The sequence below is a fragment of the Jaculus jaculus genome, chromosome 15 (genome assembly GCF_020740685.1).
Source record: "Jaculus jaculus isolate mJacJac1 chromosome 15, mJacJac1.mat.Y.cur, whole genome shotgun sequence".
Taxonomy (NCBI): Eukaryota; Metazoa; Chordata; class Mammalia; order Rodentia; family Dipodidae; genus Jaculus; species Jaculus jaculus.
The window spans coordinates 59,669,617-59,692,323 of NC_059116.1; the positions used below are offsets into that span (position 1 = coordinate 59,669,617).

At 39.8% G+C, this 22,707-nt stretch overlaps 1 protein-coding gene across 1 annotated transcript in view; it reads right to left on the minus strand.

Moving 5' to 3' along the window:
* Positions 1-22,707, minus strand: part of Malrd1 (MAM and LDL receptor class A domain containing 1) — a 771,085-nt gene that overhangs the window by 110,323 nt on the left and 638,055 nt on the right. The window contains exon 36 of the mRNA XM_045134762.1: positions 18,194-18,260. Coding sequence (XP_044990697.1) covers positions 18,194-18,260 — 67 coding nt within the window. The remainder of the gene's footprint in view (positions 1-18,193; positions 18,261-22,707) is intronic.

A 22,707-nucleotide genomic window follows, 5' to 3' on the forward strand; every position in this document is an offset into this window, starting at 1 on the left:
GAGAGAAAATGAGCAAGTTCCAGGGCCTGCAAGCACTGTAAACAAACTCCAGATGCATGTGCCTCCTTGTGCATCAGGCTTACATGGATCCTAGGGAATTGAACCTGGGTCCTTTGGCTTTGCAGGCAAATTCCTTAACCACTAAGGCATCTTATCCAGCCCTAAAATGTTTATACCTACATATTAATGCTACCCTCACTTCTGGTTCAAGAAACTTCTCTTCAGATGGTGGTGACCACTGGGATGTCTCAAAAGGCACCATGGTGCTAAGAAGTGATAGTGGTATGTTCAGCACTGAAATATCTCTATCACACCCTCCAAGGCTCAGGGTCCATTGCGAAAGAGGTGGCGGAATGAATATAAGAGCCAAAGGAAGGGTAGGATTATTTACAGTGCAATCTTCCAGACACAAATTGGCCTTGATATTCATGACCTCGCAGTGCCTGACACTACCAATGAAAGACATTCATAATAGGAGGAAAAGATAATGACATCAAAATAGAAGAGAGACTGGTTGGAAGTAGGGGAGAATTCAATGAAGGGTGGATTTTTGAGAGAGAGAATGGAGGTGGGGAGAAATTTATGGTCTAATGTCTCTCTTTATGGAGGCTGTCAATAAAAAGTCTAAAAAAAACTCAAAAGAACTTCATAGGTACATTGTAGTTTCTACTAATGCTTTATAGTATTTTCATTACTTGTTTGCCTACAATTCTACCTTGATACGACATGGTGTGAACTGGTAGGTTTTGTGTTTTGTTGTGTGTTTTGCCTGCCTATGCAGGCACATGCAACAATCTCTGTATTAATTTTAATGCCATAGTTTTAGACATGTAAGGCATAATTTCAAGAATTTTCATCTGTCAGCACTGCATCTCTGATATTCTAGGTGTCTGTAAATCTTAGTGACCATCTGTTGTAGTTCTTTGATCTATTTTTATATTAACATAAAAATTAAAGGTGTTATCATGACATTTGCATACACACATAAAATGTACTTGGACCATATTCATCTCTGGTATTCTGTCTTATGTCCTACCTTTTCCCTTCCCTCAACACATCCCTCACAGTTTCTTTACACTCTGATGCTCTCTTGCCCACCCCCCAACCCAACATTCCACATAGTGGAAAACATGTTCTCTTTTTAGTTTTATCAACAAAAATACTTGTCTTAGTGAGTCTGATTTACTTCACTTAACATTATGATTTCCAGTTCTGTTAATTTCCTTGCAAACAATAGAATTTCATTCCTTCTATGGCTGAGTAAAATTCCATTATGAATATATACCAAATTCTCTTCATTAGTCATCTGTTGGGCACCTAGACTGATTCCATAATGTTGCTTTTAGAAAAGAGACATGGAAAATATGAATATGCAGGAATTCAAAGTAATCTGATTTTGATTCTTTTGGGTATGTGCCCAGGTGTGTTATGGCTGAATCATATGGAAGTTCTATATTTTATTTCAAGAATATTGTGCTTGTGTGTGTGTACAGGCACACATGAGCATGGCGTGGCGTGCTTGTGGAGGTCAGAGGACATGTTCAGAACACGCAGCTTGAGGCAGGATTGTCTTCATCTCACTGCTCCGTTGTTTGAGCCAGGGTTTGTCTTTATCTGATCCCATTCTTTTTAAAATTTACTTTATTTTATTTTAGTTGAAAGAGAGAAAGAGAAGGAATGGGCATGCCAGGGCCTTCAGCTGCTGTAAACAAACTCAAGAGGCACGCATCACCTTGTGCATCTGGCTTATGTGGGTCCTGGTGATCTGAGTGGCACTTGAAGAGCCATTACATTTTATATCTTGTATTTTGTCATAAAATGACAAAAGTATAGAGGTTGATTATTAACAATAGGAGTGTGTGTTTATTTACCAGGATGATTTATTCCAGTGAACTATGAACAACACTATAATAAATTTATCAATATATGTCTAAGCCTGTAGCATGTTCTCCTTCAGCACATTCAAATCCATCAATAATAGCAAAAGATGATACATTCAATTTACATTGCTTTAGGGAAAATTCTTAAAATGTATTCAATTCCAAGCAATTGGAAAATATATGTAGCCTTCTTTCCTGTTAGTGGAGTCTTTACTCAAGGTAAACAAATTTTCATTCAGACACTGTAACAAGAAAAGCATGTTTTTCAATTTTTATCTACTAAGTGAAAATGCAGTTATTAGAAAATGTTCTTATTCCAAAGTTAAAGTTCTACATGTATGTTCAGAAAGTATGTCTCATTAATCTCTTTTGACAGTAGTGACATTAAAATGAAATTAAAATGAAAAAAACTTGCTTTGCAGTGAGATTCTGAGTTGTTTTTTTTTGGAGTTCCAAAAGAAAAATTCAAGAGATGTGTTTTATGATTGATACCAAAGTACATTTTATGGAAATACATGTTAAAGTTTAGTCATTGACTATAGTCATAATTTAATTTTTGTCTTGGGGACAAAACCATTTTCATTCCCCACTTTCTCCTGGTAAGAACTTGTGAAATGAGTCTTTTCTGGAAGAAACAAAGAGGTTCACTGCATCTGAGAATTGCAGAGGGTCTAGGACCTGGAAGATGTAAACTAGTGCTTTCAAGGGGTGGGAAAAGCCCCACAGGGGTTTCAAGATTAAAATGCACTGAAGTCCTGGTGTGTCAGCATCACACTACTGAGAGGATAAGTTCCAACAGTTCTACCTCATTTGCTAGCTTTAGCTTCTGGGAGGCTGAGACCAGACACCTAGCAACAGCACAAAAGACTCCACTGTGGCAGAGCGCAACTCCTGCTGGCTGCGCAGGAAGAAATGCTGTGAGGATCAGGGCAGGGCAGGACACTGCCATTCCTGTGCCTCCAGGGAGCCTCGTTCTGGAAATTGGGAAACTCAGACTGAGGAATGACTTTTTGTGAGCATTCTTAGACGTCACGTCACTCAGGTTTCTCTGAGTGCCTTCTCTGGGCTGTGACTGATTCACACTCACTAAAATCACTAAACACACTGATACACACATGGATAGACACATGCATGCGCACGCGCGCACACACCATAGCATGGAAAGTCATTTTCAACCAACTGTGCCCCCATTCAACTTCTTTTTGCATGTCTTTAGGAAATTGATAAAAACTGCTGATTAAGATAAAGTGGTTTCCCATGGGGCTATTTGAGGAACAAGTTCTGTAAAAGTCCTGATTCTTACACTATAGAGCACTATCTCCTGCTCTCTCTTTTCAAGCAAGTCATTTGGCATTAGGTGCTGCCCCAGAAATAACCCACCGCTTTTCTTCTCAGAAGACAGAAATATCTACTTAACAGTCAGGTCATAACAGAGACCTTGGAAAATATCTAGATCACAAATCCCTGTCAGCAACGGCCAATGAACAGAATCTGGGCCATGTTCTTCCTTAGAGAATGCTCTCCCTGAAAGAGGCCATAGGTCATGAGGGAGGGACGGACATCGGATTGCCAAAGCACTGTGGTTTTGAGCTGTGAGAGCTGCCTGTTGGCACGGGGAAGCTGAAAGCAATTTAGCAGCTGAGGCTACGTCTGCAAACACATCACGAGGCTAGCTTTCTGGGAAAGGGACAGAAAAACCCATCATGTATTTCTGTGCAGTTTACGTTTCTGGCTATTGGCACATGTGATAAAGGCAAAAGTCAGCTCTGGGAGAGGAGGTGGGGAGGAGAGCAGGGGAGCATAGGGAGAGGGAGTGTCTCTGCTTTACCTTCAGTCACATTCCTGGTATGCGTGGCTCGCCCAGCTTTGCCTGAGGCAGAGTGTGCAGTGCTGTCCGACCACAGAGAAGACTGAGGGACGGGCACATATATCGGAGGAGGGACACCATTAGAAGCGGCCTGTGGGCTCTGCTTCGCACTGTAAGGAATATTACTATTCTTTATGCATTGTAACTATTCCTGAAAATCTGGTTTGAAAAATACTTTTCTGTGGCAAAAGTGTTGACTATAAAACAGAACTGGGGAAATTTCCATATGCACATTTACTTCCTCCTAAAGACAACCTTCCAGAGCTTACCAACTCCTCATGTGTCCAGCCTTGTTTGCTGTCCACAAGCATTCCAGCACTTTCTCTTCAATGAAACTGGATCTTTTTGTTGTTGTTTTGTTTTGTTTTTTGTTTGTTTTTCGAGGTAGGGTCTCACTCTAGCTAGGCTGATCTGCAATTCACTATGTAGTCTTGGGATGGCCTCGAACTCATGGTGATCCTCCTACCTCTGCCTCCCAGGTGCTGGGATTAAAGGCATGCACCACCATCCCTAGCAAAACTGGATCTTAATAAGTTATTATTTTGGAGTTGTATTTTTCTATATTGAAATTATGTTTTTCTTAAAAAGTGTTACATGGTATTCTAATATGATACCTTGAAGACTCAAGTTTATTTTCAGTGTGGTCTTATTGCACAATAGTAAAACTCAGCAGGCTCACTTTTATAGATTCACCAGATTGAGTCTGCTTAGCTATAGTGTGTATTTATAGTTTTCTGAATGGCTATTTCTTTGTTCATTCTCTTTTCCTCCATGCTGTATAGTTTGTTTCCTAAAAAATGAAATTTTTTTTCCTTACATGATCATAAAGGGCCAGTTTGTCTACATTCTCATAAGCACTGGCTGTCACTAAATTTTTTCTGTGTGTGTTGCTACAATATGTAAAACTAGTAATTCAGTGATTTGTTATTCATTAATGAGGTTGAGTTATTGTCAGAGCTGGGTTAAATATTCATATGCCTTTCTTTTTGAATAATCTTTGTCTAGTTATCTATCATAATTTTCACTCTGTCAAGTGAGCAATATATGTATTATAACCCATTCCTATCTGTAGAATATACAGCTTGTTATTTATTGGCTGGCTATTTTTTTACTTTTAAATTTTGTGATATCTTTAACCATACTACACTGTTAACTTTTTTAAAGAACTACATATGGGGCTGGAGAGATGGTTTAGTGGTTAAGCTCTTGCCTGTGAAGCCTAAGGACACCAGTTCGATGCTCCATTCCCCAGTACCCACGTTAGCCAGATGCACAAGGGGGCGCACGCATCTGGAGTTCGCATGCAGTGGCTGGAGACCCTGGTGTGCCCATTCTCTTTCTCTCTTTCTCTCTCTCTCTTTCTCTCTCTGTCATTCTCAAATAAATAAATAAAAATGAACAACAACAACAACAAAAAAGCTTTAATAAAAAAATTAAAAAAAGAGACCTTGAGAGATGGCTTAGCAGTTAAGGGCTTGCCTGTGAAGCCTAAGGACCCTGGTTGGAGGCTCAATTCCTCAGGACCCAAGTTAGCCAGATGCAGAAAGGGGCGCATGCATCTGGAGTTCGTTTGCAGTGGCTGGAGGCCCTGGCGCGCCCATTCTCTCTATCTGTGTCTTTCTCTCTCTGTGTCTGTCACTCTCAAATAAATAAACAAACAAAATTTAAAAAATAAAAAAAAGAACTACCTATGATCTCAAACTCTCATATTTATTCATCTTTTTGTGGCTCTTTAAAAAAGTCATATTTCAAGATTTTAAAATATCCCTTATATTTTCCCAAAGGATCTAAATTTCCCCTGTCTTATACCTTCAGCACCTCTGAAATCAATACTTGTATGTAATGTCAATAAAAGTTACAAATAATTTTTATATATAATATCAATAATTTACAATTGGCTAACCATTTTTTCCTGATATTTTTGTCCATTTTTTCTCATTAAGTGAATACCTCTATTTTTTATTGATTTTTAGCTGATATTACTTTCATCCAATTACAACATCACATTCATAGACTCTTCTTTTGTTCCAACTACCTGTCTGTCTATTCCAGCTCCAGCTTCACAGTCCCGTTTATAAGGGCTTCGCAGCAAACTTTATTATCAAGTACAACAGATACCCTCATTTTGGGCTTTAAGTGTTATGCTTATTTTTCTGAACATTTAAATTCATTTTTATTTTAAGAAAATAAGCATAAGCTGGGTGTGGTGGTGCACACCTTTAGTCCCAGCACTTGGAAGGTCGAGGTAGGAGTATCGCAATGAGTTCCAGGTCAGCTTGAGACTACTTAGTGAATTCCAGGTTAGCCTGGGCTAAAGTGAGACTCTACCTCGAAAGAGAAAAAAAAATGAACATAAGTATAGCTAACTAATTGCATTTTATTAACCAAACGAACTAATTAGTTCTTACAAATTGGTTGCTATTGGTCAGATACTGATATGATTACATAGCCTTTGACATTATTTTTTGATGTATTGTGAATACTATCTTTGTAATTCCTTTGTTTGAGCTTTTTAGCTTGGTTTGTATTAGTGGTAATATCTCACTGCCAACTACAGGCCTTGGTTATAAAGTATATTAAATTAGATATAGAGACATAAAATGTTTCAGAATGTTCTTAGCACAAAGTCGCATATAACCGTATGGATTATCAGTAAAGAATGCATTCAGAGCAGCAAACCATTACACACGGCAAGTAAAGCTTCACTCCACATCTTCTCTGGGCACATAGCTGGAGTCTATGCTTACTGCATCTTATAATCCTGAGCTCATAAGCCTTGAGCCAATCTCCAAACAAGCCACATGTCATAGAGCTGGAAAACCCAGGAGCATAGAGCCTCACCCAACAACCAAGGTCTGAAGAAGGTAGAACCAGAAGACACCACTTTGTGCTGTTTGTTGCCATAAAAGTATTGTATTTGACCATCTCACCTTTTTATCTCCCAAATTAGATATAATCCCTCCTGTGCTGCAACTTTGTAACTTCAAAGGCACATCAGTACTACCTGGCCTATAATTACTGACAATAACCCATTTATCATGTATGTGGACCAGATGAAAGAAAAGCTACTAACCAGTTCTATGACTATTGTCCACTTTACCCATATTCCTTTAGTTGGCCTAGGTAAGAGTTTTCTGCAACTGACTCAGAAGTCAACCCATGGCACTCTGCTGTGTGTGTGGCTTTGTTGTCTGTAGAATATACAGTATTTCTAATGTTTGCATTTATTTATTTATTTATTTATTTATTTAATTTGTTTGAGAGAAAGAGAGAATGGGTGAGCCAGGGATCCCTGGCACTCCAAATTGCAGACCCATGTACCACTTTGTGTGTCTGGCTTTACATGGGTATTGGGGAATCAAACCTGAGAAGTCAGGCTTTGCAAACAAGTTCCTTTATCTGCTGAGCAGTCTAATCAGCATGAGTTCTAAACTTTTGAAGGTATAAACATGCTATGAGTAGCTTTTGGGGTACTCTTGTGATATTAGATTTATACTAATAGGAAAATTCTGTTTTAAAATATTTATTTGAGAGAGACAGAATGAAAAAGAAATACACACACACCTAGAGGAGAGAATGGGCTTGCTACGGCCTCTTGCCATTGCAAATGAGCTCCAGGTGCATGCACCACTTTGTGCATCTGGCTTTATGTGGGTACGAGGGAATTGAACCTCAGCTGTCAGGCTTTGCCAAGAGCCCTGCTGAGCCATCTTTCCAGCTCCCACAAATAGGAATATTCTAAGAATGAAATTGTTATCAAAATATAACTGAATATAAGTGGTTCTTTTTTCAAATTGATTTTTTTTTGTTTGATTTTCAATGATAGTGTCTCTCTGTAGCTCAGGCTGACCTAGAATTCAATATGTAGTCTCAGGGTGGCCTCGAACTCACGGTGATCCTCCTACCTCTGCCTCTTGGGTGTTGGGATTAAAGGTGTGTGCCATCATGTCAGACGGATTTTAGTTAGCATAGAAAATAATGAGTTATACTATAATATTTTCATCCATATATATCATTACACCTAGCTGTAATTCACCATGTCATCACCCTCCCGTGGTTCTTTGAGTCATGTATCCCCATAAACTGTGTGTTCCAAAAGCTTGTTCCCCAGCTGATGGCAATTTGGGAGTTGGAGGCTTGTTGCAGGTATGTTGTTGGAAGCAAGATTAGGGTTGCTATAATCAGCTCCCCTTTACTACAACTTGGCTCATCCTCCTGCTGATGTTGTCTACCTGCCATGGCAGATGTAGTATCCAGCTTCCATCATGAGGCTTCCCCTTGAGACTGTAAGCCAAAATAAATCCCCTCCTCCTATCATCTGCTCCGGTCAAGGGTTTATCCCAGCAATGAGAAGGTGACTGCAACACCTTCCCTGCCACTGTCCTTCCTCTCCCCCTCTTGCTGGTCCTCTTCCTCTTTCCAAATGGTGTGTGTGTGTGTGTGTGTGTGTGTGTGTGTGTGTGTGTGTGTGTATGTGTGCACGCGCGCGCGCATGTGTATTCACACTTGTGTTTATGGTTAAATCTAGATGGTACGTGAGAGAAAACATAGGCTGTCTTTCTTCTTCCCATTAGCCTCTCTTTAGGTCATTTCTCTTTCCTCCTAATAAGTTTGTTAGTCCACTTTGTACTCCTTGGGCATGCTGTTCATTTATGAGCTGAGACATGACTCCTTAATGTGATTTAAATTTGCTTTACTCTTTTGGATTAAGTTAGGTATATTCTCAGATGCTTAAGGTTTTTTTTTTTTTTAATATTTTTATTTTATTTATTTATTTGAGAGAGAGAGAAAGAAAGAGGCAGAGAGAGTAAGAAAGAGGAAGAGAAAGCAAGAATGGGTGCACCAGGGCCTCTAGCCACCACAAACTCCAGATGCATGCATCACCTTGTGCATCTGGCTTATGTGGGCACAGGGGATTCAAACCTTAACTTCTAAGCCATCTCTCCAGCCCTGTTTAAGTGTTTTAATGGTTAATTTTATGTGTTAATGTAACAGCGTTAAAGGATGTCTAAGCAGCTGGTGAAGAACTTTTCTGGAGGTGTCTGTGTGTTTCCAGAAGAGATCAGCATTTTATTCAGTGGACAAAGTAAAAGACCCATCTTTACCAACAGGGCTAGCATCTTCTAATCTGCTGATGGCCTGAGGGTAGAAAAGGTAGGAGGAAGAATTTTATTTTTCGAGAAAGAACATTCATCAGCTGCTCTGGATACCCCAGCCTGTGAACTCTGGATTTACACCAGCAGTCCTTAGTGCCTGACTTCCAGGCTTGGAGTGGTTTAACCCTTGACTGTTTGGCGTTCTTGTCTCCCTTGACAGAGAGCCAGGGACAGAAGGTACCAGGGCAAGGGCGTTGGAGGACACACGAGACAAACCTGTTTAGAGTCTGAAACTAGCGGGTAGCTACCCTTTTCAGAACCCATCTCTCCACAAATCTAAACTGCATATTACAACTTATTAATATAATTTGTGTTATAATTAGCTAGAAAAAATGAGAAAACACAGAGAGCCAACATTCTCCATATGAATCCTGAGTTAATGTCTCAGTAGCCTTGTATGACACTTTTAATTAGTCAGCAAAAACGCTGCCTGTGGCCCTGGAGATCACGCCTCTGCTGGAGGTCAGTGCCTGTGCAGAGGTGACGCAGCAGGTGAGGGGCTTCCTCTCGGAACACGTGGGGCATTGAGGGGGAGAGAGCCTAAGCTCCCCCAGCCAGACGTCTGCGGCAGAGCCTGGGTCCCCAGGAAGAGCCTTCTGCCTTCGTGCTCTGAGCTTGTGGGTGTTCAGAGCCAGGGGACCCCAAAGGTCTGTCTGTCTAGGCTTCGGGCTGCCCCTGCCAGTGTGGCCTTGCAGCGTGTGCTCTTTTATCTTGGCTTTCCTCTTTTTATATCCCCGCCGCTTTGAGTTCTTTCAGGTGCTAAAGTCTTTGTCTGTTACGGCAAAGGTAGCCTGAACTCATGGGTCACTTTAGATAGGCTGTGGCTCCCACCTAAAAGCAAAAGCAATGGGGGAGGTCAGTGGAAGGTCACCCATTTTCTTCCTGAGCCTTGTGTCCTAGATGATGGCTGTAGCCTAGGAAGGGGGCTATTGTTGTAACTTGATAGGACGCCCCTGGTAATGGAGTAGTCCACACTTACCCATGGCTCACGCTCCATGTCTCTGATCACTTGCCTTGTAGTCTAGACGCCTAGCCCTTTCACAGTTATTCACGCCTGCCCATTCTTCACGGTTCATGAAAACCCTTTTTGAGTTGCTCAACCTCCCCACACCAGAGAGTTATTACACAGTCCTCTTGGAGTCATACCTGTGGCACTTCATAACCATGTGCACTCAGCATTCAAAAACATCCCAACCACCAAGGTACTAGTGGAAAAATAAATAAGTAATAAATTAAGTAAGTGAAAAATAAAATAAAGTAAATAAAATCTCTGCAGCTAATATTGAACCTTAAGACAGAAGGGAAGCTAATTAGTGTCTAATGACTACATGAGGCAGATAAGGTCTCAGAACCCACAATAGTCTACCTTTGACTTTGTTCTTCCAGGCAAGCATTATAGGGCTTAGGCAAATTTCCCATTTAAGATGGACTGTCTATTGGGCTGCCAGGATTAAAAGAGCAGTATCACATGCAACACACACACACACAAATCCAGAAAAAAAAAAAAAGGCGTCTACAGGTGAGATATCGTAAGCACCGAACACGCTGCAGTCCCGCCCGGGATCTGTGCTTCCCTCACGTCAGCGCAGAGCCCGCCATAGATCTGCATGGGGCTTTGAGCACTAGTCACTTCCGAACACCCACCAGTGTGGACCATTATTATTTTTTACCAAGACACAAGCTCAGTCAATAATGCACAGAGTATATGCATACACATCCTGGTACGCTCCATCAATGCCCACTGATCACAAACAAAGTCGTCCTGCTTCTGGCCTTACAAGTGCACAGAAAGAGAAAACAAAAAATTTCATACCTGCCTCCCACAGAAATTTCCCAAATCTACTCTCTACTTAGCTTTAAATGTACCTAAGTCTCAGGCAGAAGCTGGTTGCAAAGAAGAAAAGGAAGAAATTCTGAACACAGAAAAGATATTACTTTCTTCTCAGAGCTGAAAAATGCAGGAAGCAGAAATACAACCTCTGATTCCACCCCCCAAATATGCACCAGGTATGATAGTGGAATTTGGGGTGTCCTTGAGAGAGACCCAGCCTTTATTGGTATTTTAAAACTTATTTTTATTTTTTATTTATTTGAGAGCTACAGACAGAGAGAAAAGAGGGAGAGAGAGACAGAGATAGAGGGGGAGAGAGCAAGCTTTAAGTGGAAGGCATAGCATCCACCTTGAGTTTCCCTATTGAAGAAAGTTTAAGAGAGCAAGTAGTGATGGTCTATGATTAGGAGAGAGAAAATACCTGAGTAAAGAGCAGAAAATTCAAATGAAAAGAGGGTGGGAAAGACAGCTGCACCCATGGTTACCCTGAGTTCAGAGAAGTTACACAAGTAACAGGCTTAGAGTTTGGAGGAGATTCCACCTGGTGGACCTAGAGTGTAAAATGATACTGAAAGGCCCAAGAATTCAGAAGCTAAGAAATACTATCATGCTCCAAGGGGAGCTTAAGTGGGCTCCCTGCATACTTCAAACTCCAGGCTTTACTCTCTGTTGAAAGCAAGTGAAGAATCCCTCTTCTCATTATAACAGAGCCCGCTCCTAATACAAAACTAGGTGAAAGGGCATGAGATAGCCCTCAAGGATGGGGAATGAGTAATGAAGTGAACCACTTATTTGATTTCTGTAAATAGCCTTACACTATGAGCCTTAATAGCCCACACTGTAAGCCTTAGTAGCTTGCACCATAAGCTGTAGCAGCCTGCCTCAGACCACCAAGGTCATAGGAGGCTGATACCATACTCTGCTACCCCCACCTAAGGAATTGCGCAGAGGCTGACCTCCAAGGTCATAGGAGACGGGTACCACACTCTGCTACTCCCATCCAAGGACCTGTGCAAATGCCGACCACCAAGGTCATAAGAAAATGATTGGCCCACGAGGGGCTTGAACAAATTAAACTAATTGGCTTAGAAATTATGGGGTGGCACAAACTGACTGGCCAACACCCTACGGGCTCCTAATATTAGAAAATGACTGGTCTAATGCACAGGCTTTGTTAGAAACCCTATAAAAACTGTCCTGTTCCTGCATTCGGGGCTCTGCAGTCCTCTACCCCTGTGAGGTGTACGACTGTGGGCCCCAGCGCGCTTGGAATAAAATCCTCTTGCAGTTTGCATCAAGACCGCTTCTCGTGAGTGATTTGGGGTGTCGCCTTATCCGGGCAGAGCGTGGGGGCCCCCTGCAGGGGTTTGTTCCCACAATACATCTAAGGTAGTCAGGAATTAGAGAAAAATCATACATGTAATTAAAGTGAGAAGTCACCCAGAGCATAAAGCAGATAGAAGGCAAACAAAACTACCCAGATCAAGGAACGGTGCTCTCCCTAACCTGGCCAGGACAGAAAGTGCAGAGCCAGACTTAACACCTGTCCATACAGAGATCACAGGGCAGAGAGAAAGAGAGTGGCTGTGCCATGTGGGTAGCCTCCTTTAAATACCTCACACAACCATCAGGGTTGCCTTGTGGGCAGGCTCAGGTAAGCAGAGCCCTGATTGGCTCTGACTCAAGGTGCTGACTAGCAGGGCCAAGGTCTGATTGGTTCATGGACATAGAGAGTCGTGAGGAGCTGAAGAAACAGAAGGAAGTTCCCACTGGGCCCGTCACAGGCAGCCATCTTGGAGAGACAGGATCAGACCCAAGTTTCAGTTTTGCCAAAATGGACAGAACGGCATGTCCTTGGTCCATTCTTGGGCTTCTGTCCCTAACAAGCTGCCTGTTTAAAAAATAAAACACTACCTTACTCCCATTTCTCCTTTAATTTTGTACATTTAAGAAGATATTTTACAAGCAAGGGCCTTTAAGGATACATCTTAAAGTAATGATGTTTTCCAAAAAATTATAGGAGTTTTCTAACTTTCATAAATCCATCCATTCACACATTTCCACCTATCCACCCATCCTTGAGTCAGCACATTATTTAAATAGATCTTGCAATATTAAGTTTGTATTATGTGTTGGTAATAAAAAGGTAGCAAAAATATGATCGTTATTTTATATAAGTAGGAGCGATCCACTCTCAAACACTATCAATGTTCAAAGAAAAGAGAGGACAAATTACTGCTCTTATTGACTTTTAATTTGCACATTAAAGACAATTTCTAGCATAAGGATTATCTAGGAATGTTATTTAAAATTCCCAAAGGTTATTTTTTCCTTTTATCATTACTGATTTCATGTTTTCCTAATATATAGACATTGAAATTGTCTGTCAGTTTAGGGTTTCTTTTTAGTCAAATACATATATTGTTCACATATTCCTGGATATGAGATTGACAATTTATGGTGTTCTACCAAAATGTGTAAAATGATATTAATGTATTTGCATGATTATATGTATATATTATATGCTTTTAAATTTTATTTATTTGTGGGGCTGGAGAGATTGCTTAGTGTTTAAAGTGTTTGCCTGCAAAGCTAAAGGATCCTGGTTCAATACTCCAGGACCCACGTAAGCCAGATACACGAGGGGGCGCATGCATCTGGAGTTTGTTTACAATGGCTAAAGGCCCTGGTGTGCCCATCCTTTCCCTCTCTCTCTGCCTTTTTCTCTGTATCAAATAAATAAATAAATAAATATTTAAAAAGTTATTTATTTGTTTTTCAAGGTAAGGTCTTGCTCTAGCCCAAGCTGACCTGGAATTCACTATGTAGTCTCAGGGTGGCCTTGAACTCATGGCAATCCTCTTACTTTGCCTCCCATGTGCTGGGATTGAAGGCATGCACCACCATGCCTGGCTTGTACTTTTTAAATTTAAGTAGTCCTTAATATTTAGGAATTTTTGCTTCCTATTTGTTACTCTGCTGTTTTGTGCATAAGGATTTCTGCCTGTTCTACAATTTTACAGTGTAAATTTAAATTTCACAATATATCTCCTTTACAAGGTGTTTATACTATACTTTTTTTTTTGTTTTAATCTTTGTAATGTTACCCCTCTTTATGTTTACTCCCATTTGCCAAATCATTTTGCTCTTATCTTTCAGTTATTTTTATTCTAGGTGTATTTCTTTTTCAAAGTATTTTACTTCTTTATTTATTTGAAAGAGAAAGAGAGAGAGAGAGAGAGAGAGAGAGCGCTTATGGGTACAAGGGAATCAACCCTGAGTCCTTAGGTTTCACAGGCAAGCACCTTAAGTGCAAAGCTTTCCATCCAGCTGTGTATTTCTTATATAAAATTAAATATACATACTAAATTAGATAAAATTCTATGTGGATATATGCATGTATTTCCCAATTTTGTATTCTCTGTGTTTTGATTGGCATCATTATTTTTACATTTCTTACAATTGATGCTATATTTGAGTTTATTCTTTGAATTATTGCTATGCATTTTAATTTGATATGGATTTCTCTCTTTCTTGTTTATCCATGTTCACATTTCATTTTTCCTTATCTCTTACTGCTTCCCATATTAACATCAAATTTATATTATAAAATTCACTGTACTTTTTCTAAGAGACATTGGATATGAAATTTTCTAAGAATCTAGATTTAGGGATAGCTCAGTGGATAAAACGCTTGTCATGCAAGCATAAGGACCTAAGTTCAGATCTCCAAAACCCATGTAAAGCTTGACTCTGCAGCAGGTGCCTGAAATCCCACGGTACCTACAATGAGAAAAGAGGCAGAGATGGGAGAATCCATCAGAAGCTCACAGCCAGCTCGCCTGGTGAATGTAGCAGTGAACAACAACATAACTGCCTCAAACGAGGAGGAAGGCAGATGTTGATACCTGAAGTTGTCCTCTGACCTCCACATGTGTTTCATGACACACATGTGCCTGCACTCACACATCAGAACATTTGCACAAACATACACATCAAACACAGGCCTCAAAAAGTAAAAAAAAGAAAAAAAATAGTTTAGCTTCCTGAACTGGTTGACAGTTTTCCTTTTATGGTTCATAGTTGGCATGTTCAGCCTTCAATCCAGCTATTGTTGTTTCTCAACTAGCTTCTACTTTTGTAAATAATCATAAATTCCCAGTAACCCAATGATCCTACAAAAGCTTTCTGCTCTGGGGTCTTACCATTGTCACCTGGAAGTCCTTTTCCAAAGCTTTGGAGATTGCTCCTCTCAGACCACCATAAGCTTTTATCTGCATAAAAATGACCTTTGTTTCTCTTCCTTAAATTTCTGCCCATCCACAGATAGCAATCAAAACAAATTTTGATCTGGGTATTAAAGAGACCTTGCCAGATACTGCAACCATCCAGTGCTTCTATGACTACTCCAAAATTGTTTCCTAAGGCTGAATCTTCATTTAGCCTTAACTCTAAATAGGTACATAAAAATAAGTTGGACACTAATTTTCATCAGAAATAATTTAACTCATTCTTTTTATTTCATTGAGACATGCTATACTTATAATGAAGAATTAGAAAATGTTAAACAAAAAAGTGGGCTTTAAAAGTATATTTGTGAAAGAAAACATCTAAGAATTATATATCCATTATTAAGATATTGGTAAGTCTATTTAATTTACGAAAAATGTATACGTTAAACATTGTCTGACACACAGCATAAGACGGTGTAATCATACAGATGACTGGCATTCCTGTGATGTCTCTGTGACCTCAGGCATGCTCAGAGTTACTTATAGGCCTCACACCTATCTGCACTGTGACTTTCTCCATGTTAATGAAACGGGAGCTAAAACACAGGAAGGTTATGAGCTTACCCAATATTGCTCAGCTGTGCCCTGGCTCCTCTAGATCCACTGGCCACGGTAGGCCATGAAGGCAGAAAAAATCAAGTTGCAAAGTAACATGTAAAGTATAAGTTGTGTCTCTGTAAATCACACATACTTGTAAAGAGAAAATGCAGATCTGAGTGGATCTAAATGATACTATTGGGCAGTGAGAAGGTCTACTTTATGTCAGATTTCTTATTATATATTTTTACTAAATTTATTACACTGGACATGGATCACTTTTACAGTGGACAATTTTAAAGAGACAAAACTAGAATGAAAAAGAATTACCCTATCATAATATAATAATAAATAGCTTAAAAGGTGATTGCACTAATTCTGAGCATTTGTTGTAATTATGATTTTTCCAGTTATGTTTGCTTCTTTTGAAAATATTATTCAGGACTAAAATGTATTTGAATATTTCATTGATTTCTCTGGTAGTAAATTCATCTCTACATTTTATCCCATTGATTTCCTTTCTTAAGTCTCCTCCTCTTCTCTCTCCTCCCCCTGTGTCATATCCTCTCCTCAACTGTAGAGCTTCTCATTTGAAAGAAACAAATTTAGTTCTTCTCCATGTGGATTTCAATATTTAAGTGCTTGAAGATGTTGCCAAGAATTCAAGGCTGTTGGTTTCCTCAGCTAAACTATCAAGTCCAGGAGCTTTCCTGCCTTTCTGAAAGGTCAAAATATGCAAACTACCTTACTGTAAACACCTGACATTAAGTAGCATCATTCTCAGTTTTTTGGGGAATATGTTTAGCAAGTAATATTATACACCATCAATTCCCATGCAAACTGATATGGGGAAAGTATAATTTTGTTGTGATGTAAAATCAATGACATGATAAATATGAGAGACAAAACACTTTGAGAGACAGACTCCTTAGTAATTCAGTTTCAACAATTTTAAAGCCATATGTGAATAATGTTACAATAAAATCTTTCCTGACTTAATTGGTAGAGGCACTTATTCTTTAGAAACAAATACCCTTTCCTAAAATGTGAGTGGTGACTCAAGATGATCTAAAATAATAAATAGGTATTATTTAGTGATTCCTAGATATTTGTATGAATTTTATTATGATTTGACTATCAACCATCAGTTTCTTTTGATTTAGCTATTACCCGTAGAGACAAAGAGAGCTAGAGAAGCAGATAGAAAGAACGGACACACCCGTTCTCCAAGCCACTGCAAATGATCTCCAGCATATACCACCTTGTGCATCTGGCTTATGTGGGCACTGGGGAACCGAATCTGGGTCCTTAGGCCTTGCAGACAAGTGCCTGAAGTTCTAAGCCATCTCTCCAGCCCCTGTCAATCAGTTTTAAAATAACTATTTTATTTCTATTTATTTACTGGAGAGTGAGAGCAAGAGGGCAAGAGAGAGAGAGAATGGGGGCACCAGGGGCCACTTTGTACATCTGGCTTACGTGAATACTGGGTAATGAAACCTGGGTCCTTTGGCATTTAGGCAAGCACCTTAAAGGCTAAACCATCTCTCCAGCCCACTCAATCTGTTTTTTATTTTTTTTAAATAAGCAATGTGATATATCTGAATTGTTTGCTAGGTTAAAATGTCATAAACATAAATATCATGGAATATGCATCATTTACTTTGGTGTTTGTGAAAAATTTTACACATTTCCCTGAAAGTTGAGAAAAAAAAAGTAGTCAAACAATCTTTGATATACAATATTATCAGCTCCCAAAAGAAATATGGAAGCCTGTATTTGTTTACTTTTGCTTTGACTATGTAAATGTCTTCTTTATCTGTTCCTCCAGGTCCCCTTTTTTTTTTCAAGGTAGGTTCTCACTTTAACTCAGGCTGACCTGGAATTTACTATGTAATCTCAGGGTGGCCTTGAACTCTTAGTGATCCTCCTATCTCTGCCTCCCAAGTACTGGGATTAAAGGCCTGCACCACCATGCCCGGCCCTAGGTCCTTTCTTAAACATCCAGTTCATAAATCAAAAAAGAGCCTTACTTATGCATTAATGCTATCCTTTGTCATTAAAACAGATGAATAAAGAATTTGAAAGAAAAAACAGAGAAAGAAAACAAGACCAAGACATTAAGTTTACCTAAATAGGAGGACATCCAAGTGAGAAAAAAAAAAGTCTTTTAGCTGGGCACGGTGGTTCAGGCAGTAACTTCAGCTCTTAGGAGAGGAAGGCATGAAAATGATTGAGGTCAATGTGGGTTACATCATGAGACTCTACCTCAAATGAACAATAATTAGTAATAATTATAAGCAATACAATCTTTGAAAATCTGATATGAATTTAATATTAATAATATTAATATTAACACTTAATAAGCAAAAATAGACTTTTATTGAAATGATACATCTCATGTTAGAAAATAATGAAAAACATGAAAAATTACATTAAATAACAGACAGCTTTTGAAATATACTCACATGTTCCTTCCTCTTATACACACAGATAAATGCATATTAATCCTGTTATCGACTAATTTACATTAATAATCTTACACTCATTTATTATCTATTATATGAACATCAAAAACAAATAACAAGTGCCAATAAGAGCAAATAATAAGTGTTAACAACCAGTGTTCTTACCGACACATAGGGCCACTTTTCTCTACCACACATGTCCCACCATTTCTGCAATAATTTACTGGACACCCTGAAAAGAAGCACCAAAAGATTCCCAGTAATTATAAATATTATTAGGCAGAAAGGTGCATGCAACATTAGTTACTGTATTAAGCTGACATTGTTAGAATAATAAGCTTCTCACTTTTGCTAAAAACAAAGAATTCCCAGCTATGTTCTGTCCTGTCTTTTTATGATCAGTGGCCCTGTGTACTGAGTGGGTTGGTACCTTTGTGTGCCTGAGTGATTCGCTCTAAGCTGAGACTTTTTTTCTCCACTAGATAGGCAAAATCTACTTATTTATGACATGTCTACAGGCAAAATTTTTATTGCCCTGAAAGATTTTGCTTAGTAAAACATCTTTTTATTTCTATACAACTGGCACCACACCATGGCAGATTGATGTTCTGTATGGGAGGACTTGAACTTGGTTAAAATAAATCATGCATATGCAAGTGTGAGCTCCACTTTCGCATCCTTGACAGATGGGAGCACAGTGTGGGTTTGTCGCTTGCCCTGGGTGCTGCCATGTCTTTGCTCCTGGAACTCTGTGGCTCACATTTAGCATGAACATGTGTTTTAAAGATGGTATATTTGTAGGTTAAAAAGAAGTTGTGGGCTTTTGCACAGCTTCTGCAGAAAGGTTAGTGCTTTTAGCTTGTTGTGGGGTGTGTATGCACTGATACTGCCTGTTTGTGTCCTCGCCCAACAGTCCTGATGTTTTAAGGCTGGACAATGTTCCTGTCCAACTTGTTCCTTCAAGTCTTTTGTTAATATCTCCATTCTTTCATAATGACATTCCCTTCTGTTTGTGCTATTATAACTCCAATACTTGATGCAAACTTCTGTCATCTTCGATCTTTAACTCAACACATTTATACTGAGCACCTATTAGATGTCTAACACTGAGCTAGGGCCTGGGAATAGGCTGCTTAATATTCCAAGCAGCTTAGCACATTTGGTAGTTTCTGATATTGGAACCAGCTCTCTGATTGGAATCTTGGTGTCTGTTTCATCTTAATCAAACAGAGTTAAAGACAGTATATATCTCAAAGTGGTGTTGAGAGTACTATTGAGCTTTTAGTTTGTAGTGGGTATTTAATGCCTGATGATTTATGAAGATATATAGATATGATCCCTGCTCCCACTAACTTTCCAGACTTACAGAGAATGCAAAACAGTAAGTAAGGCATTCAAACACTGTATAGATTGTAATTATGTTATCTTGGGCTGCAATGCCAAAGGTAATATGAATAGCAAGAAGAGAACCTTAGCTCAATTTGTGGAGTAAGGACCAGGGGAAGCTTTCATTTATTTTGCCAGCAATATACTTGTGTGAAGGAATCCACAGAGATCTTACGACCTAAAAAGAGAATGCTATGCATTTTAGGAACTGGAAGAAGTTCTGCATGGTTGACTGTTGATGTTTTTATGTATTATTTGTAAGGAGGTGGGTGATCAATATGCCTGAGCCTCCTACCATTGCAATCAAACTCCAGAAGCAAGTGTCACTTTGTGTATCTGACTTTACATAGTCATTGGGAAATTGAACCCTGGCTGTCAGGCCTTGCAAGCAAGAGAACCTAACCACTAAGCCATCTCTCCAGCCCCTGGACTGTTGTTAATATGATGGTCAGAGATACATGGCTTGTATCCCAGCGCTTTAGACTCACTGAGGCTGGGAGTTGAAGAATGAGTGAGAACTTCTTCATGCTTAGAAGACAATTCTGGCTATAATGTGTGAGGTTGACACAAAGGTCGAGAAAGAAACTTAAGATCCATCTAACAGTTTTCCCTACTCATCTGGGAAGAAAAGATTGTAGACTAAATGAGAGGAGTGGGGCCGGGGCAGGGCTGTGAGAGCCATCAGAATTAATTAGATATTCAAGTACTGAAGTCATATGTTTCATGGTTATTTGAGAGTTGAAAAAGATGTTCCCATTTCTAGAAGGTTCATTGGCTAGTGGGTTATTTCATTTGCAATGTTGAATACTTAATGAGGAAGGAAAATTTTAAAGGAAAGATGACATTACTTTTAGAATGCTTGGGGGATATGTAGGTAGAAGTGCCCCAGAGCACCAGGACTTGAGTTTGGACCCCAGATAGCATCTGTAGAGCTTTCCTTTACATTCTAACGTCATTGCTTTCTGGGCTTGTTCAAACCCTTCTGTGGCCACTGATGGTGCTATGGAGTCACATAGATGCAATCTTCATAGGAGCACAGCAACCTTAGCAGAGAAAGAAAATGTTTATATGGGCAGAGAAAGGATATTTATCATGAAAAAAATGAAGAGAAGAGATAAATTTTATGCAAACAATATGCACTGAAGTGTAACAGTGGAGAAGAAAGGTGGCTTGACAAAGTTGATTGTAAATCCAGGCATCAAACCTGCTCAGACATATTAGGAAAAAGGGAAGGAAACTGCAGTTTGAATATACCATGTGTTTAGTATCCAGTCTCAAGTATCATTTTTGGTTACAAAAATTTCAGCAATCTGCTTTCCCAATAGTATATTTTCCATTCTGGCTTGCCTTGTCCCTTGTTTAACTAGTTAGACCGGGGATATAGTCCTGACAGTGGAAATACAGTGTCATGCTTTCTGTGGGAATGTGCTCCGGGGAACAGAACAGATGTGAAATTTCCTTCAAACAAGAAATTCTCTGTTTTGACTAAAAAGACCCCACCAAGACAAAAGACCACAAATAAACACAAACCTTGTTAGATAAACATCTCATGGCTATTTTTTCTTAAGTACAAATTTAGTCTTCACCAACAGAGTTTTGTTCTGTTGAAACAGCAGCCCCATGTCCGGGGCTGAGGGGTATGAGAACCCGTAAATGTAGCACAGCCGCGCTCCCTGCTGAGTCACTCGCCTGGTGCCAGGGAGGGCCCCGCTGCGCACACCTGCGCTTCTGGGGAGACTGAGGTGAGCGTCTCTATGCTGTGCAGAGGAGCGCTGGGGAGGGAGCGCAGGTGTTGACTGGAACATGGAGTGTCTGCTGTTTTTGTTGACCCATTTGCAGATTATTTCTACCATACAATGGAAAGACACTGTACAAACTGTTTCCATCTTCATTTTTACAAAACGATTAGTGTAATGAGCGGAAAAATGGGTGAATATGCCTGTTTCTAATAGGTGGTACAAACTCCATGGGGGCCGAACTTGATTTAATTCCATTCTGGTATGACTCTTTGCACAGGGAAGAATGCACACACGAACCTGGAAGTCACTTTTTACTTTAGATCTGTGACTAGACATGTTTTGTCCTGCTCTGCATTCATGTCGAGACCTGGTGCAGCGCGTGTTGTGGGAGATGGGTGCTGCGGGCCCTGGCTTTCCTCCGCGGTACCTGCCTAGGCGCTCACAGCTTTTGTGGCTTTGGGGCTTAGGGAAGAAGTTTCTCCGTATTCAGAGCAAGCGCTATATCACTCTACTTTAGGACTGCTGGGAGGAAGAAAGTAAGTTTATTTGCAACTTTGCAACTTTTTTTTTTTTTTTTTTTCCAGGTAGGATCTCACTCTGGTTCAGGCTCAGGCTGACCCTGTAGTCTCAGGGTGGCCTCGAACTCATGGTGATCCTCCTACCTCTGTCTCCGGAGTGTATTTATAACATTCTGATATAGCAAATTGCATGTATATGGTAGTCAATAATTGTTCTCATTCATCTGTGTGCTTGTTGGAGAGTTTTTTGAATTGCCTGTAAAACTGCATTTCATCTGCATTGCTCTGATTCTCCACCTCCTCACTCCTGTCCTGTCTCTCATGATCACTGTCTCTATGTCAGGGACTGTCCAAAGAGTTTCTCTCTGTTATGCATGCTACCCCATCCTCATAGCACTAGACAATATCGACCTTAATCAAACTCAGTTTTCCGAGGAGGAAGTGAAAACTTCATGTGGTGAAGGGACTTGATTAATAATAAACTGTACCACAAACTAGAACAAAATTGGTCATCTAACTTCAAGGTTTATTCATCTAAAAATGTCACACTTTCTTATAGTTCATCCATTTCAGTCTTGAGCCATTCATGTGCTATAAAGGTGAAAATGCATATGCACAGGAAGCTGCAGTTTGAGGAGAAAAGTGCATCTTGGAGAAGCTTATGTAGCACATGGTTCTCCAGTGGGAACAGACTGGTCTTGTATCTTAGATTCTTAGCACTCGAACCAGAGGGTAGGTCTGCATGTCTGAGAGACCTGGACTAGCTCCATTTACTTGAACAGTTTTCATGTTTCTGTTGTGTTTTAAACCTTCTGAAACTTTATTTAATTAAATTAAGTTATTTGAGAGAGAGAGTGGAGAGAGCGAATAGATGCTCCAGGGCCTCCAGTCGCTGCACATGAACTCTGGATGTGTTCACCACTTTGTGCATCTGGCTTTATGTGGGTACTGGGGAATTGAGCCCAACTTGTTAGGCTTTGTAGGCAAGTGCCTTAGCTGAGCCATCTCTCCAGCCCTTGCAACTTTATTAAGCTAT